This window comes from Rhinolophus ferrumequinum, chromosome 22 (assembly GCF_004115265.2).
Source record: "Rhinolophus ferrumequinum isolate MPI-CBG mRhiFer1 chromosome 22, mRhiFer1_v1.p, whole genome shotgun sequence".
NCBI classification, from domain to species: Eukaryota; Metazoa; Chordata; class Mammalia; order Chiroptera; family Rhinolophidae; genus Rhinolophus; species Rhinolophus ferrumequinum.
This window is the reverse complement of record NC_046305.1, coordinates 571,651-587,017: the sequence shown is the minus strand read 5'-3', so window position 1 is coordinate 587,017 and position 15,367 is coordinate 571,651. Positions and strand designations below refer to the sequence as shown.

The 15,367-nt window shown below is 45.2% G+C and overlaps 1 protein-coding gene and 2 non-coding genes across 5 annotated transcripts; all 3 read left to right on the top strand.

Moving 5' to 3' along the window:
- Positions 1-296: 296 nt before the first annotated feature.
- Positions 297-14,868, top strand: KHDC4 (KH domain containing 4, pre-mRNA splicing factor). 3 transcript variants are annotated; one of them, XR_004421503.1, is made up of 14 exons: positions 297-396; positions 895-1,111; positions 3,429-3,557; positions 3,918-3,997; positions 5,130-5,182; positions 5,450-5,613; positions 6,357-6,568; positions 7,075-7,135; positions 8,369-8,426; positions 8,667-8,920; positions 10,627-10,800; positions 11,733-11,817; positions 12,461-12,552; positions 13,445-13,501. XR_004421503.1 is itself a non-coding variant. In XM_033092191.1 (14 exons), exons 1-14 carry the CDS (start codon positions 359-361, stop codon positions 13,642-13,644), a joined length of 1,845 nt encoding a protein of 614 aa, XP_032948082.1. In that variant the 5' UTR covers positions 297-358; the 3' UTR covers positions 13,645-14,868. The 3 variants fall into 3 exon arrangements, 2 of the variants coding, with proteins under 2 accessions (XP_032948082.1, XP_032948083.1); XM_033092191.1 differs by having other exon boundaries at positions 11,705-11,817; positions 13,445-14,868; XM_033092192.1 differs by lacking the exons at positions 11,733-11,817; positions 12,461-12,552; positions 13,445-13,501 and having other exon boundaries at positions 8,768-8,920; positions 10,627-10,767.
- LOC117015512 (small Cajal body-specific RNA 4) lies at positions 5,891-6,018 on the top strand. Its single transcript, XR_004421744.1, has one exon. It is a non-coding gene; the product is annotated as a small Cajal body-specific RNA 4 (non-coding RNA).
- On the top strand, positions 9,605-9,740 carry LOC117015510 (small nucleolar RNA SNORA42/SNORA80 family). Its single transcript, XR_004421742.1, has one exon. It is a non-coding gene; the product is annotated as a small nucleolar RNA SNORA42/SNORA80 family (small nucleolar RNA).
- Positions 14,869-15,367: the final 499 nt, after the last annotated feature.

Below are 15,367 nucleotides of genomic sequence, written 5' to 3'. Positions count from 1 at the left end.
AAAGCTGAGCGTGGGGAGAAACCTGGTTAATTCCCTGACTCATGCGTGTTGTCTTGTCGGTTACCAACGTGCCCACAACAAAGATGGACGCCCCCCGCCCGCCCCAATTCCGCCTTAAGCGGAGGTCAGTGTAGCCATCTTTCTCAGGGGCAAGGCGCGAGCAGGAAGGTCACACCCTACCTGTCTCCGACAACGCCGGACGCCTCGAAATCAGCGAGAGGCCAATCGGAATCGACGTTTTGACCGGAACTGCTTTGCCTCACGACCGGAAGAGACTGTGCGTGAGGGCGTTGGGGGCGGAAGTGACGGGAAGGTGGTAGTGGGGTAGTTGGCGGGTGGTTGAGCAGAGCCGGTCGCCATGTCCGCGGGGAGCGCGACGCATCCCGGAGCCGGCGGGTAAAGCTATGCGGGCGAGGGCATCTCGGCGAGCATGGGGCACAGGACAGGCGGATGGGCCGTGGGAGCTGCGTGTGGGCGGAGGGCGCTGCAGTGGGCAGTGTACGTGGTGGAGGGCCGGACTGTTGGGGAGGATGGTGAGCAGGCCTGGGGCCCCTGAGAAAGGCCGGCGGGGATCGGAGGGAGGAGGAAAGCAGGGGCTTTGGAAGGACGAGCCACGGGGAAGGCGAAGACGAGGGCACGCGGGAAGAGGCCAGTCTTTTGATAGGGATGACGGAATAGAAAGGAAGTCGATTCTGAATAAGGGTTGAAAGCAGTGAGGATTTAGAGCAACGTTGCAGGAATTGTCTGTTTAAGATGGTAATTTTAAGCCCCAGTAGGAGAGTCGAAGGTGTGAAGGGAACATGACAGACGGAAGAGGGGGCGCTAAGGCTTGGAGGAGAGTAGTAATATAAATAAAGGCTTTGAGGCCTATCATTTTCCTTGCCCTCACTGCAGGCGTCGCAGCAAATGGGACCAACCAGCTCCAGCCCCGCTGCTCTTCCTGCCCCCGGCGGCCCCAGGTGGGGAGGTTCCCAGCAGTGGGGGAAGCCCCGGGGGCTCCACAGCTGCTCCGTCGGGAGCCTTGGATGCTGCTGCTGCTGTAGCCGCCAAGATCAATGCCATGCTCATGGCCAAAGGGAAGCTGAAACCAGCTCCGAACGCTGCCGAGAAGGTACGCGAAGGTGAAGGGACGCTGCTAGTTGCGATTTTAGTACGGTTTATGTCGTGACCCTGGAATCTCACAGGCGTTTGTGTTAATGGAGAAAACGGCTACAGGACTTGAAAGATCACTTAGGCTTGGAATGTGTCACGTGATATTTTGTCGTTTGTTTTTACGAGGCGGTTGTGACCGGGCTGCTGGCACTTGTGGACCAAATAGCTTGTTTTCTCTATGTTTGCTTAGTTCAGCTTCCGTTCTACTTACCTGATTGTGTAAAGCCATGATGTAATATTTTTTTCTGATACATGTGCGTTTTCCCTAAAGTCGAAAGAGAGGTTCAGGTCAAGTAAGTGAGGTTTAAAATGTCTCTAATAAGAATCTATCTGTAGACCCCACTTTGTAATAATGACTGCGTAACTGAGGTGCCATTAAACATGAAATAAATGACTCATTCGTATGTGGGTGGTTTTGTTTTCACACAATTGAGGAAATTATTTGGTCATTTTCTAAAACTCCTGATCTAATTAGAATCTTACAACCAGGATGGATCTGAACTTTGAAGCCTTTAATGTACTTTGCCATCGAATGCAGGAATCTTCCTACAGGACAATGAGTATAGTGGCTCTCTGTGTTACTAGAATGCATACTTTGCACTTAAAAAAATCCCTACAACAATTCTATGGAATGGATGATTGTCACCAGTTTACAAAGAAGAATCAGGCTCATGAATGGAAAGTGACTTGTCCGAGTCCTGTAAGTGGTATGTCTACTTCAGACGCACGTAGGAAAATTGGGTGTTTAGCTTTTGCTGGAAAGCCTCTGTAGAGTTGTAGAATTCGGTGTCTTCCAAAGCAGCCCATCCCATTGTATTTATAATTTGAAAAAAATATTCTTTTGGCTTAAAATTTGCCTTCCTTGGTACCTGTGAAGAGATGAGTTCTGTATTTGAAAATGCAATTCATGTGAGGTGATGGATATGTTTATTAGCATGTTTGTGGTGATTATTTCGATGTATACGTATAGCCATACATCAAGTTGGACATCTTAAATATTCAATTTTCATTTTTTAATTATGCCTAAGTAACGCCGGGGGAAAATGGAAAATGAAATTCTTTGTTAGCTTTCCAGTTTATCAGTAGGTAACAGCCGGATGTTTTATCAGTAGGCCATAACCTGTCTGGATGATGAAATACTCAAATTGTGCAGAATCGGTGCAAATGTGTAGTGAATTGGAAGTTGATTACTCATTGTATTTTTATGGTTTGCAAACACTGTGAGTCAACTTTCCATTTCTAAGCTCTACAAGGAAATAATAAAAGGACACTGACGAAGATGGACTGCTCCTTGAATATTAAAATTCTTAATACTGATTTTAATCGTTTAGACTCATTTTTCTCTAAAAAGTAATCTTTGAAATGGTAAATGAACTCAGGAGGAGGCAGCAGGGCGCATAAGCACTGGATTTAGAATCAGAACACCTAGGTTTCAAACCCATAATCTCCTGTTCCTGGTTGGGTAGCTCTGACAGATGTGCCTAGGTTTCCTCATCTGAAATGGGATTGGTAATATACCTGTGCGGTCCAGTCCAGTAGTTACTAGCCACATGTGGCTATGCAGATCAAAATTTGAATTAAAAATAAAATGAAAAATGTAGCTTTTTGGTCACATTAGCCACATTTCAAGTGCTCAATGGACATGTGACTGTGACAGTCCAGTGGCAGCCATACTGGACTGCCAGAGAACACTTACGTTACCACAGAAGGTTCTGTTGGACGACACTGATAATCTTTAAAGGTGGCCAGCAGCCTTCATTGAGATAAGCTGTGTAATGGGGTGGAATGTTAATTAGATACCATTGAAAAGTTTTTGAGATATTGCAAGAATGGCATTAGTTGAATTTGATATGTTGTGACTATAGCGTTGGCACACACGTGACTTGTGAGTTGTGCTTTGGACTCGACCGTGTATTTACTACCCGCACAGCCAGCCAGTTGAGCTGTAAAGCAACTTTCCTTTTGGAGTTTGCAGTTTCTAGTCCATAGACTTCTGTAATGATGTGGTCATAAAAATGCAGCCATGACCAAGGTCGTAGAGAAGTCTGACGACCTTCAAGTAAATTGACTGAACTTGGCGTCATTTTGGTGAGGTTTTGTTTGCTTGTTAGTTTATTTACGAAGAATGCCCAAGGAGTGTTTCCAAGGGTGTTTGCAGGCTGGTAAAGGGAAAGGTAAGGAGGTGGCGGGCCTTGGGAAGGGGTGGCTGGACACTGGGCAGTGGGAAGGTCCTGTTTCGTCTTATGCACTTTTTAACCCGATTTCCCTCTTGGTAGCTTCAGGCCCCTGGCAAAGGCCTCACTAGCAGTAAAAGCAAAGATGATCTGGTGGTGGCAGAAGTGGAGATCAATGACGTGCCTCTCACATGCAGGAACTTGCTGACTCGAGGACAGACTCAAGACGAGGTGTGGAGCTGTTGGGCCTCTGGGGAAGCTGGGGGGCAGGGCTGTGGTTTCAGGAAAACAAGACTTCCAAATACAGACAGACAGGAGGCAGGCACTTGTTTGTGGACTTGGGTCAGAGTCTCCAAAGGCAAGGCTGGGTGTAATTTAACTGCACAGACTTCTTAGTGAAGGTGAAGAAACGGGTGAATTCCCTGGGGTGGCCTGAGTAGGGAACAGGGGAACGGGAGTTTCAGGTAGTGGCGAGGACTCATTCCTGCCTTGTTGGTGGGAGTGAATGGGTGGGGATACTCTGTCCTGCTACCTGTCATTGAAATCGGTCAGTTGCCGCATTCTCTTTTTAATGGAACGTTTCCTTTTTAGATCAGCCGACTCAGTGGGGCTGCAGTGTCAACCCGAGGGAGATTCATGACCACGGAGGAGAAGACCAAAGTGGGACCAGGGTGTGTGTGCTTCTCCTGTGCTTTGGGGAGGGCGGGACATACGGCTCACATTGGCTTCATAGTTTTCATTCTTCGGGAGTGTGTGTAAATGTTTGATTAGCAGCTTATATGGCAGCTGTTTGGTTATAGGTGTGTGTGTGTGTGCGTGTGCGTATGCTTTATCGCATTATTTGGGACATCTCCAACAGGTGGCAGAAGCATTGCCGTTATTTTCTTCCCTGTTGCTCTTGGGTTTTTTATTTCACAGTTAATGTTTGTATTGATGGAAACAAATTATACAGAAGTATCAAAGGAGACAATTAACCTTTGATGTATAGACTTCTAAACTTTCTTCCTATGGAAATAAATACTTCCCCCAACAGAGGAGCTCATGTTTTGTTGTAATTTCCCTTTAAAAAAAAAAGTTCTTTTATCAGACCCCTGAAGTCTCTCTGATTGTAGGTTGTAGGTTATCCATGTAAAGATTTCATCTCAGTTTAGTTTCATCCCCTCCATTATTCAATTTTTGAGGGCAGGTACTCAACAAGACAACATTTTAAACCTTGGCTTACACTAAATATAATTAGGAGGCAAAATTGCCTCCTGAAACCAAAAATGTATATGTGCTGGTTACTGTTTCAAACTGTTTTGTTTTTAAACAGTTGTCTTTTATCTACAGCTTTTATTAATTGTATGGCCACGGATCACTTCCTGCATTGTAATTCAAACCTGGCTCTAAGCTGCTGTTACATTTCTAAACTAAGGTGTCTCCTCGGTGGGTGTGGGCCTGTGGAGAAATGTGTGTGTGCCGTCACTCCCTCCCCATTAACTGGGGCAGCCCGGAGCTCATTTGTCCATAACCTGGTAGGCAGCACAAAAAGGACTTGTTCTTAAACACTGGCCTACGTGGCGTCACTGGATGCCAGTCCTCCCGAGCCCCTAAGAACAGATTTGATCCCTGTGTGAGCCAGTTAACTTGAAGCAACCAGAAAAGTTGATTCATCCTCCCGCTTATAAACCATGTTCTCAGACATTAGCACCAGTCCCTTTCGATGACTTGGAAACGGCACATTACAAATTAGTTGTGGTGACCCATTTGGCGCCCCTTGTAACCAGATTGGGACCATCCGTCATCTTCTATTTCTCTTTCTAGGGATCGTCCATTATATCTTCATGTTCAGGGCCAGACACGGGAATTAGTGGACAGTAAGTAATACTTTTGGCTCACATCGCTTTGTGTGCAGGGCAGAGCACAGGGCTGTGTGTAATAGGCTGGTAGACGGTCCCTGGGGGCTGTTTATGAACTACTCATGAGTACACGGGGGTGTGGAGAAGTTGGGAGCCAAATACTTGAGTCACCTATAAAGTGGATTAATACTTAGTAATTGAGTGTTGGCCTGTGTTTCTCATCGGGTACTAGCCAGCTCTTTCAGTCTTCTGGTACAGTATCTTATTCTCGGTGTTTTTCCCTAGGAGCTGTAAACCGAATCAAAGAAATCATCACCAATGGGGTGGTGAAAGCTGCCACAGGGACGAGCCCGACTTTCAATGGTGCGACCGTCACTGTGTATCACCAGCCAGCGCCCATCGTGCAGCTGTCTCCAGCTGTTAGCCAGAAGCCACCCTTCCAGTCAGGGGTATGTTTTGTGGAAGGATCATTAACAGCTTTGTCATTTCTATAGAAATGACACATGCCAATTAATACAGAAAGCGTGAAGAAAGAAAATCTGACAACACCTATTATTGACGTGCTATTAATGGACCACTGAGGTTTCCAAGATGTAACGAACACCTGAGCACACATCTCTTGCTACTGAAATATTCCAGAAAGGGACTTGACAGATCAAACAAAGAGTGTGCATATGGTACATTTGAAGTCAGTGGTTTGAATTTCTGTTTGTAAACTTGATGGCCCCTGGAGGACTAAGAAGGCTGAGTCTGATGAAGTAAGACTCTGCCGATACCATCCTCCTAGAAAAACGGGTTGCAGAGAGCAGCCCTCCCTGGAGAGCTCAGAGGGCTGACTGTACCACCCAACATTCTGCTCGCTTTACCGCAGGCTGTCTGCCCTGATTTCTTAATTGACGGGGCCTTCCGCCGAGGGGGCGTGGCCATGCCTACTCAGGACTGGATTTGGGGTTTTCGGTTCTTAAGTAGATTTTGCTGAACCGAGTAAGGTGTTAGTGTTGTAGGCAGGGGTGCGGACTGTGTAGTTCTTATTTAAACTATTTTCCTGGGCTCTTGGTAGAAACGATAGGGGGGCCTTATTCTAGAAGTGATGTAAAGTATCTGGAGGGTTAAAATATTTTGCATAATAGTTTTTCAAGGTTCTGTTTAATTATGTATTCTCTGTTTAAACTGGGTACTCTGCTCTTTACAGATGCACTATGTTCAAGATAAATTATTCGTGGGTCTAGAACATGCCGTGCCCACTTTTAATGTCAAGGAGAAGGTGGAAGGTCCAGGCTGCTCCTACTTGCAGCACATTCAGATTGAAACGGGTGCCAAAGTCTTCCTGCGAGGCAAGGGTTCGGGCTGCATTGAGCCGGCATCCGGCCGCGAAGCTTTCGAACCTATGTATATTTACATCAGGTACGCCGGGCTGGGTCCTTGTCAGTTACCAGTATAGGCAGGAATGATTGGGAGTAAGAAAATTGGGCTTCGTAAGTAACGTGAGGGACTTAGGTAAACAGTGGGAGGAATCATTTCATGATTAGTTGAAAAGCTTCCTGAATTAGGTTAAAAAGATGAACTTTTTGGTTTTCAAGTCCTTGGGTTTTATTCAAGTCCAGTCGTCCTAAGGGGAGCTGGGATGAGCCTCTGATGACTTACATTTAAATCTGTGGCAGTATTTTAACGTATCTTTATATCAAGAAGTACCGTCACTCAGAGAAAGACCAATAAAATATTGGTGGCCACAATCCAAGTTACATCCTAAAGGGCTCGTGACACTATTTTGTGATCCTTTTTTGTGGTTTTCAGAAGCTTAGATTTGTGCTACGTTGAATGTATTAAATTCATAAAGCAGCACACAAAGTGAAAGCAGAATCCTGTATCCTGTATTTTTCCCCCTTTGAATCTTGGTTCTTACTTTGCAGTCACCCCAAACCAGAAGGCCTGGCAGCTGCCAAGAAGCTCTGTGAGAATCTCTTGCAAACAGTAAGTAACATTTGTCTGGTGCTCATTTGGCACAGCTCCTGCCTTTGTGGACTGTGTCTTAGCTATGTTTCCCACCTATATTAGTTTCCTAGGCTGCCACGCAAAACTACCACAAACTGGGTGACTTAACACGACAGAATGTATTCCCCTCATACCTCAGGAAGCCAGAAGTCCAAAATCAAGGTGTGGGCAGGGTTGGTTCCTTCCAGGGCCGTGCGGGCGAATCTGTGCCAGCCCCCCCGCCCCCCCCAGCTTCATGTGTTTGCTTGCGTTCCTTGGCAAGCTGTCTCATGTCGGTGCGACTCCAGGCTCTGCCTCCATTGTCACCCGGCCTTCCCCCGTATCTGTCTCTCCTAAGGCCAGCAGTCATTGGATTCAGGGCCCTTCTCGTCCAGTACGGCCTCATCTGAACGACCTAATAAGCTCATAATCTGAGGTTCCAGGCAGACATGAATTTGGGGGATATTATTCAAACCACTCTACCATTCTGGCAACTACCATTCTCTATAAGGAAGTCAAAGTTCCCTACCCAGGGGCACAGTTGGTCTACATTTCTTCTTCGGGAGCTATTTCAGTGTGGAATTTTGAAACCGGTAGTACGTTAGTATCTCAGAGTCTCAGTGAGGTCGGTTATTGAAACCACCCCTTATCCCTGCTCGGGTCACTTAGGCTAAGTACTCCAGATACTTTTCAATACCAGCTTTACCCACAGTAACTATAGAGCTATAACAGTTCAAAAGCAGTTAGCAATGTCTCTGGGATCATTGCTTGATTATTTTAAAAACAAACAAGTAAAAGTTAAACTAGGACTGTCTGGCCAGCACCTAAAGGAGATTGGGTTTGGGGGTTCAACCCTGTGTTCGTTCCGATTTAAGGATGCCCTTTGGGGATGTGCTGTTTCCTTGCTTTTGTGACGGAACCCGATTTAGCTGCCCTCGTCCCAGATCTCTTCCCTGACTGCTCCCGGTCTTTGTTGCTGCTTGAAGTTACCGAGTTTCTAAGACGCTTACAATGAGGAACGAGTGGGAAAGTGCTGGACTTTTATTAAACCATGAGCTCCTCGGGCATAGATCATTCCGTACATGAGAGAATAAGGAAATCTAAATTTGACTGGAACATCGGTGGGAATATTTGAATTCCTGACTGTTTGGTCCCAGAACTGTATGTCAGATCTCTTAGAAATACTCAGTAATAAGACTGCCCCGCATTCATTTGTTTTTGCTTCTTTTTCAGGTTCATGCCGAATACTCTAGATTTGTGAATCAGATTAATACTGCTGTGCCTTTACCAGGTGTGTGTGTCTTGAAGTGTTTCACCAAAAAATATTTTGCTAGCGATACTTACGAATAAAATAATGATACCTGAGGCTAAACTAACTGCCTGGGCACCAATGACGTTCCCTTCACCTTAGGGTGATTTGGAAAGCCATTTGAGCCTCAGTGTTTTTCTTCCCTAGAGATTAAGTTTAATATTCGGCTAAAATGTCTCCTTCTGCTGCAGCTGATTAAACACTTTTTTTCTTCCCCCTCAGGCTATACACAACCCTCTGCTATAAGTAATGTCCCTCCTCAGCCACCATATTATCCATCCAATGGCTATCAGTCTGGTTACCCTGTTATTCCCCCTCCTCAGCAGCCGGTTCAGCCTCCCTACGGAGCACCTGGCATGGTGCCGCCAGCTGTTTCATTGGCACCTGGAGTCTTGCCAGCATTACCTACTGGAGTCCCACCTGTGCCAACACAATACCCGATAGCACAAGTGCAGCCTCCAGCTAGCACTGCACAGGTAGGATGCAAGGGTACGAAACGTGGTGCCACTGGGCAGGAGAAACCGGGCCAGGCAAGGGGCGGGAGGGTGGTGGTGAGACTGGGACTCGTGCGTGACATGAGGTGCCGTTTGCCTCTTGTCTTCGCCGTGTTACCAGCACCAGACTTCTGAGTACTTGGCAGTAGTGTGTATTCACCCCGAAGTTTACAGTTACTTTCCCGAGTCTTGCCCCTTACAGTTGTGCAGGCATTCTACGAACGGCCCGATGGTACATTTTTCGGCTTTGTGGGCTGCTCGGGGGTCATAACTCCCGCCACTCAGCTGCTGTGGCCCAGAAGCGGCTGCAGACAGTACCAGACGAAAGAGCATGGCCGTGTGCACATCACACTTGGCCGACAGAAATAGGTGGCAGGTCAGGATGGTGGTGTGTCATAGCGTGGGCCCTCGTTTGCCCGGGCGTGGCCTTCCTGTCCTCCCCTTAGTGATTGGCACGGGATTACTGATCAGAGGAAGAGATATTGTACCACATACAGGTGTTCCTATGCCAAGAGATATGTGAACTCGCCAAACTTAAGCATTCTAAATGCGGGTACATATTTCTCAAACCGTAAGAAACCAGAATTTTAGGGAAAGAGTAGGCAGCTGCTCCTCTAGGCAGGTTGTGTACCATCCTCCTCAGACCGGGGAGAGACCCATGAGATGGCATGGTAATGGATTTATGGCAGGCCCTTCTCTGTGGGTCTCTCATAGTGTACCCATGCCAGAGCAAACGGCAGCCTCGAACCATGGCCCAGCCGCCTTCCTGTGGGCTGTGAGCGCTGAACGGGGCTGTACAGGGCGAGACAAGAAGGGGTTCTGAACTAAACACTGTGTGTGGTCCCCGGTCGTCATTTTACCTTTCATAGGGAGGCGGAGCCATGGTTCTCCAGCTTTGAGCCTCATTCTTTGTAAGTAGAAAGCAGTAGAGCAGAGTGATTAAGGGTTGGCTGTAGAGATAGGCTGGCAGCATCCGTCATGCTTCGCTATTGTGAGCTGCGTGACCTGGGATGTACCGTCACCATTCCGGGTGTTAGTTTTCCTTCTATTTAATGGGCATAATGCTAATTAATATCTCAGAGGATTGCAAGGATCAAGGAAGGTGATACGATCAGTCAGTAAATATTAGCTGTTTGTTATTAATATTTTCCTTTTAGAAGTGCTTGTTTAATGTGTACTATCTTTGCTTTTGATGACCCTCATTCCTTTTTGGAACGACTTCTTAGAAGGTTAGACAGTAAGTTGCTCTCGCTCTTGACATAACAACTCACCATGGAAGGGGTCCAAGGACTTGCCTTTGCCACAAGCGTTAGCAGCATGTATGACCCAGAAGAGCTAGTCGCATTGATTGAAGGGCTTTAATAAGAGCGTGTCCTTCTTGGTAACTTCTGAACTGAGTAAGTGGCTCCAGGTACTACCGTTTGTTCATGGTTCTGTTGGCTCCTACTAGCTCAGATGCACAACGAGCGTTGTAGGGATGGTCGATTTCATGTTTCCCTACTACGAAGGTGGGCAGGCCAGGTAATAATAATAATATTGTTACTGAATTGTACATGAAGGAAGCTAAGAACCAGACAATGAAAGATTTGTCGTGACATATTGGTCATGACAGCATATCGTAATCATTGTTGACGACCCGCGCTGGGCTTTCTCACACTTGTTTTCCCCTTGGTTTGTTTTGGTCTCAGACTCCGCTGAGTGGACCTTTTATTCCTGCTGCTCCCGTCAAAACGGCCTTGCCGGCGGGCCCCCAGCCCCCGCCCCCGCCCCAGCCCCCACTCCCAACTCAGCCCCAGGCACAGAAGAGGCGTTTCACAGAGGAGCTACCTGACGAGCGGGAATCGGGACTTCTGGGATACCAGGTTAAATACAATCCCGTCTTACTTTCCAAGCCGTATCCTACTATATTTTCCCTTTAAAGAAAGAAGTTCACCTCTGTATCAGCTATCCCCCCAGTACTAGCATATCCGCCTTCTGGAGTTCTTTAGATCAGATTTTTATCCTTAGGGGGTCAATTTAAAGCAAGAGTGATGCCTCTTGGGTGGCTCTTGTTTTGGGGGTCAGTGTGCTTAGAGAATACGAAGCTCTCCCCCCAGATACGTCTCCTGACTGGCCTGTGGGAGGGGCTCGGTAGAATTCTGTACTTGCTGATCCGTGCAGCTGACTCTTGCAAGCCTCTGATAGTTTTACCTCCCTGCACATCTCACTGAAAGCTGTCATTCTACCAATACATGGTTTGTATGTAAAAACCTGGCTTTCGGTGTACTGTTCTTCCCACTCCTTCCCCCTAAAAAAAAGGTGATTTTTTCTTTTTTTTTTTTTTCAAATCCTATCCCTCCCCCAAAATGTAGTGATTCTGTGCATATATGTCATTATAAACACAGTCATTCACTAAAGAGTTTTTTAAAGTATTAAAACAACGTAGTTTTGGTGCAATTTTGTTGTATCAGAAAAAGCACCTTTACGTTTTACCAGAAACAGACTTGGAAGTGTTTTTGTAACTAGGTTTATACAAAGAAGTGAAGTATGATAGTTGAAAACAGACAGACATAGCGTGATGACTCCCAGCGCCCCCGACCATCCCTCCAGGGAAAAGGAGTGTGTCCTGTTTCTTTGCCTGTAGTTGTGCTCCAGATCCCAGAGAGCCGCGCAGTGTAGCTTACTGCAGTTGACCAGAAAGGGAGGTGCTTGACAGTTACATTAAGGAGCTAAAGTCAATGCAGCAGCTGTAGATTTGCTAATGCCACTGTATTTTTCTGCTCATAGCATGGACCCATTCATATGACTAATTTAGGTACAGGCTTCTCCAGTCAGAATGAGATTGAAGGTGCAGGATCGAAGCCGGCAAGTTCCTCAGGCAAAGAGCGAGAGAGGGACAGGTAAGTCAGGTGGGACGTAACGACAGGAATACGGCCGGGCGCCGTTGAGCGCACTGTCAGTGTGAAGGGTGATTGCTGTGAGCTTCCGTGTTCCAAAGCTGAGATGAAATCATTTGGATCAAACAAGTTCCTGCTTGCTGTAATAGCGCAGTACTGGAAAGGACAGTGATGTGACTTTTACAGTCTTGGATGCAGGCACGCTCAGCTTTGACTCATTCAATGCTTATTCGGGCAGTAACAAGTCACAATAATGCTTGCTTATTAAGGGTAGGCAGTAACAGAAGTGTTACACGGTTGAACCATTTTTGCTACTTAGAAGCATAGAATATCACGGGAGGAGGTACTTGACTGAGAGCCCAGCCTGCCAGCCAGTGCCTGATTTCTCCGGTTTTGTATTATTACGAGCCTTCGTAAGAGGGAGCTCACTTCCTGAGACAGTTATTCTGGTTCTGGCATGGCCTGGCTATGTGGGCAAGGCCTGATAATCGTACAACTTGAACATAGCTTGAAGGATGGGTCAGGTGGAAAGGGTTGAAATTGTGAAAATGAACTTGAAAATTTATCTGCGGACTGTATTGTTATTCCACTTCTTGTCTACGGGAGAATTTAAAATTGAAGAGTATTTCACTTTTTCTTTTAACAGGCAGTTGATGCCTCCACCAGCCTTTCCAGTGACTGGAATAAAAACAGAGTCTGATGAAAGAAATGGGTCTGGGACCTTAACAGGCAACCATGGTGAGTAAGGTGTAACGGGGGGAATAAGGAAGTGGCTAAGACTGGTCTTCAGCCATTAGTTTTCACACCTGATTTTTATTCAGCTATGACTCATTTACGTGTCCAGTCCAACCTCTTGGATCTAATGAGAATACTTTTTTTTATTTATGTGGACAGAATATAGTTATACAGGCTTTTATTTTCAACCGACGTGTGTCTAGAAAAGAGTCAGTCGACTTGTATTTTATACATAGCATCAGTGACATTAAAACCCTACGAAATACTAATGATTGGTAGGTCATTTCAATATTTCGTTGCCTTGTTGTCTAAGTACCTGGAGGTGATCTGACACAGACTTAGTGAAGATTTTGTATTGAGAGCTGAGCCACGCCCCCCGTCATAGCTCTGTTGGTGGGGGAATAGGTCAGCCTGTGGCTGTACAAACACAGCTGCTCCTTAGTGCCCCAGAGCTCTGAATCCTGTGAGGGCACTTGGGTTGCTGTTCTTTGCCTGTAGTCATAATAAAAATGAATAGGATAAAATAAATTTTTTTCTTTTCTTCTTTTCTTTTAACTCTTTAAAAGGTGAAATATCATCTTCCAGAGACTCACTTGCTAACTTTCCTTTTTTCTTTTTCTTTCCTTTTTTTTTTTTTTTTTTTTTATGTTTCTTTTTTCTTTCTCTGTTTTCTTACATGGTTCTGGTGGACCCACATTTGCTGGTGCTGATGCTGTTTTTCGTGTGATCTTCAACGTTTTTGGGTGACCACTGACCCTGTGACTTCAAAATGGTGTCCAACTAACCACTTAAAATTAACATCTTTTTTTTATTAACGAATTTATGGTATTGTCTTTTTTTTCTTTTTTTTTTTCTTGGTGGGGAATGGGGTTGGGATTGTTTTCCTCTGTTCTAGATTATCCAGTCAAGAAGATGAAAACTACAGAGAAGGGATTTGGTTTGGTGGCTTATGCTGCAGACTCATCGGACGAGGAAGAGGAACATGGAGGTCATAAAAATGCAAGTAGTTTTCCACAGGGCTGGAGTTTGGGGTATCAGTACCCTTCATCGCAGCCACGAGCTAAACAACAGATGCCATTCTGGATGGCCCCGTAGGAAACAGTGGAACAGAGTTTTGACCCTTGGTGACTCTTCTTTAGCAATAATGCATGCATTTGATTTACCAAGACGGGGGCCTGCACTGGGAACCATCGTGGACGTTCGTGGAACTTAGAGACGCAGTGTCCCCTTTCTTAAAGGGGTTGCATTCTTTTTAAAAACATCCCTTTTTCTGCAGTGGCATAGCATCTGTTCAAATTTACTTAGGATCACAGATTTGTCTCAGAAGCTTTTTTTTTTTAACGGTTGGTGACATGTGCTTGTTCAGCAAAGCTTCCCAACAGGGTCATTCCAGTATACATTGACCTGGTCCAGCCTTTTCCAAACACGTAGCCCTTATTCCGTCGTAAAGAAAGTTTTATTTGTATTTTACTACTGTTTGTTCAATTTTGATAATAACTGGTTACACACAACGCCTTACTATTTATTAGTGGGGAAATGATTTTAAGGCCATCCTTTCCTTTCTGTACTAAGTCTCTGAATTCCTTAGCCCCGTTTCATTTTTGGATTCCTTCTGTTTTGGAAAGTGCTGTTTTACTAATTTCAAACTGTCAGAGCTAGCTGGATCCTGGGTAGGAAAACAAAGTTATGTTTTTCATTGTGTCTTTTTATTGGAATGGTCCAAAGCTGGCACCTTCAGGCACACTTGTGTCATAGCCATGGCTGTGTTTATTGCTCAACTGGGTCAGAGAAAACTGCTTGATCAGAAGCTGGTCGGAACTCATCACAGAAATGAAACCCAGCGGTCTATCTCTCAGAACTGGTTGTCTTTTTATTGGAATGGTCCAAAGCTGGCACCTTCAGGCACACTTGTGTCATAGCCATGGCTGTGTTTGTTGCTCAACTGGGTCAGAGAAAACTACTTGATCAGAAGCTGGTCGAAACTCATCACAGAAATGAAACACAGCAGTCTGTCTCTCTCAGAACTGATTGCAGCGAAAATAGAGAGATGTGACTGCTCGCTATAGGATGGGGACTTAGTGACTTAGATTGCCCCTCCTTTTTCTTGGCATTACCGGTTTTGCCAAAAGAACTTTTTTGTATCAAATATATTGATGTGTGAAAGTGAAGGAGCTAGTCTGCCGAACCAGGAGTAGTTTGAAATACTGAACTGTCATTTTTGCACATTTGAATACTTTGCAGGCTGGCTTTGTATAAACTTACCCTCTGGTTTCCTATATGTTGTAAATATTTAGACCATAATTTCATTATAAATAAATGTATAAATATTCTGCTCGTGGTTTCTCTGTTCTCTCTTCCACAAGCTATCCATGCACTAAAATTCATAAATTTGTTTACTCATAGTTGGAATTACACGACAAAATTCTAACCCCCTCAGAAAAATACATACATAGACCCAAAAGTTGGCCCATGGTTTCATGAATTTTATGACTTTCCAAAGTAAACCCTTAGAAGTCCAGATGAAAATGTAAAAGACTATTATGCTGGATGTTTTCCATTTTCATATTTTAGCTCTCTTTTATTAAACACCGTTAAAGGGACTTTAAAGGGACTGAGTGAATGAAACCTATTTTTAAAGGAAATGCAAATTATTTGTGGGAAAACATTCTCAGAAAGGAAGGAGGGTGAGCAGAAGTTGCAACGGAAGGATTTCCCGGAAAGTTCCTTCTAGTGCCTGTGTGTGCTCCCTAAAAAGAGGAATATAGTGATCGTGCCTTCATTTATTTCTATATTTAATTCAAAGCTACCTGAAAACTCA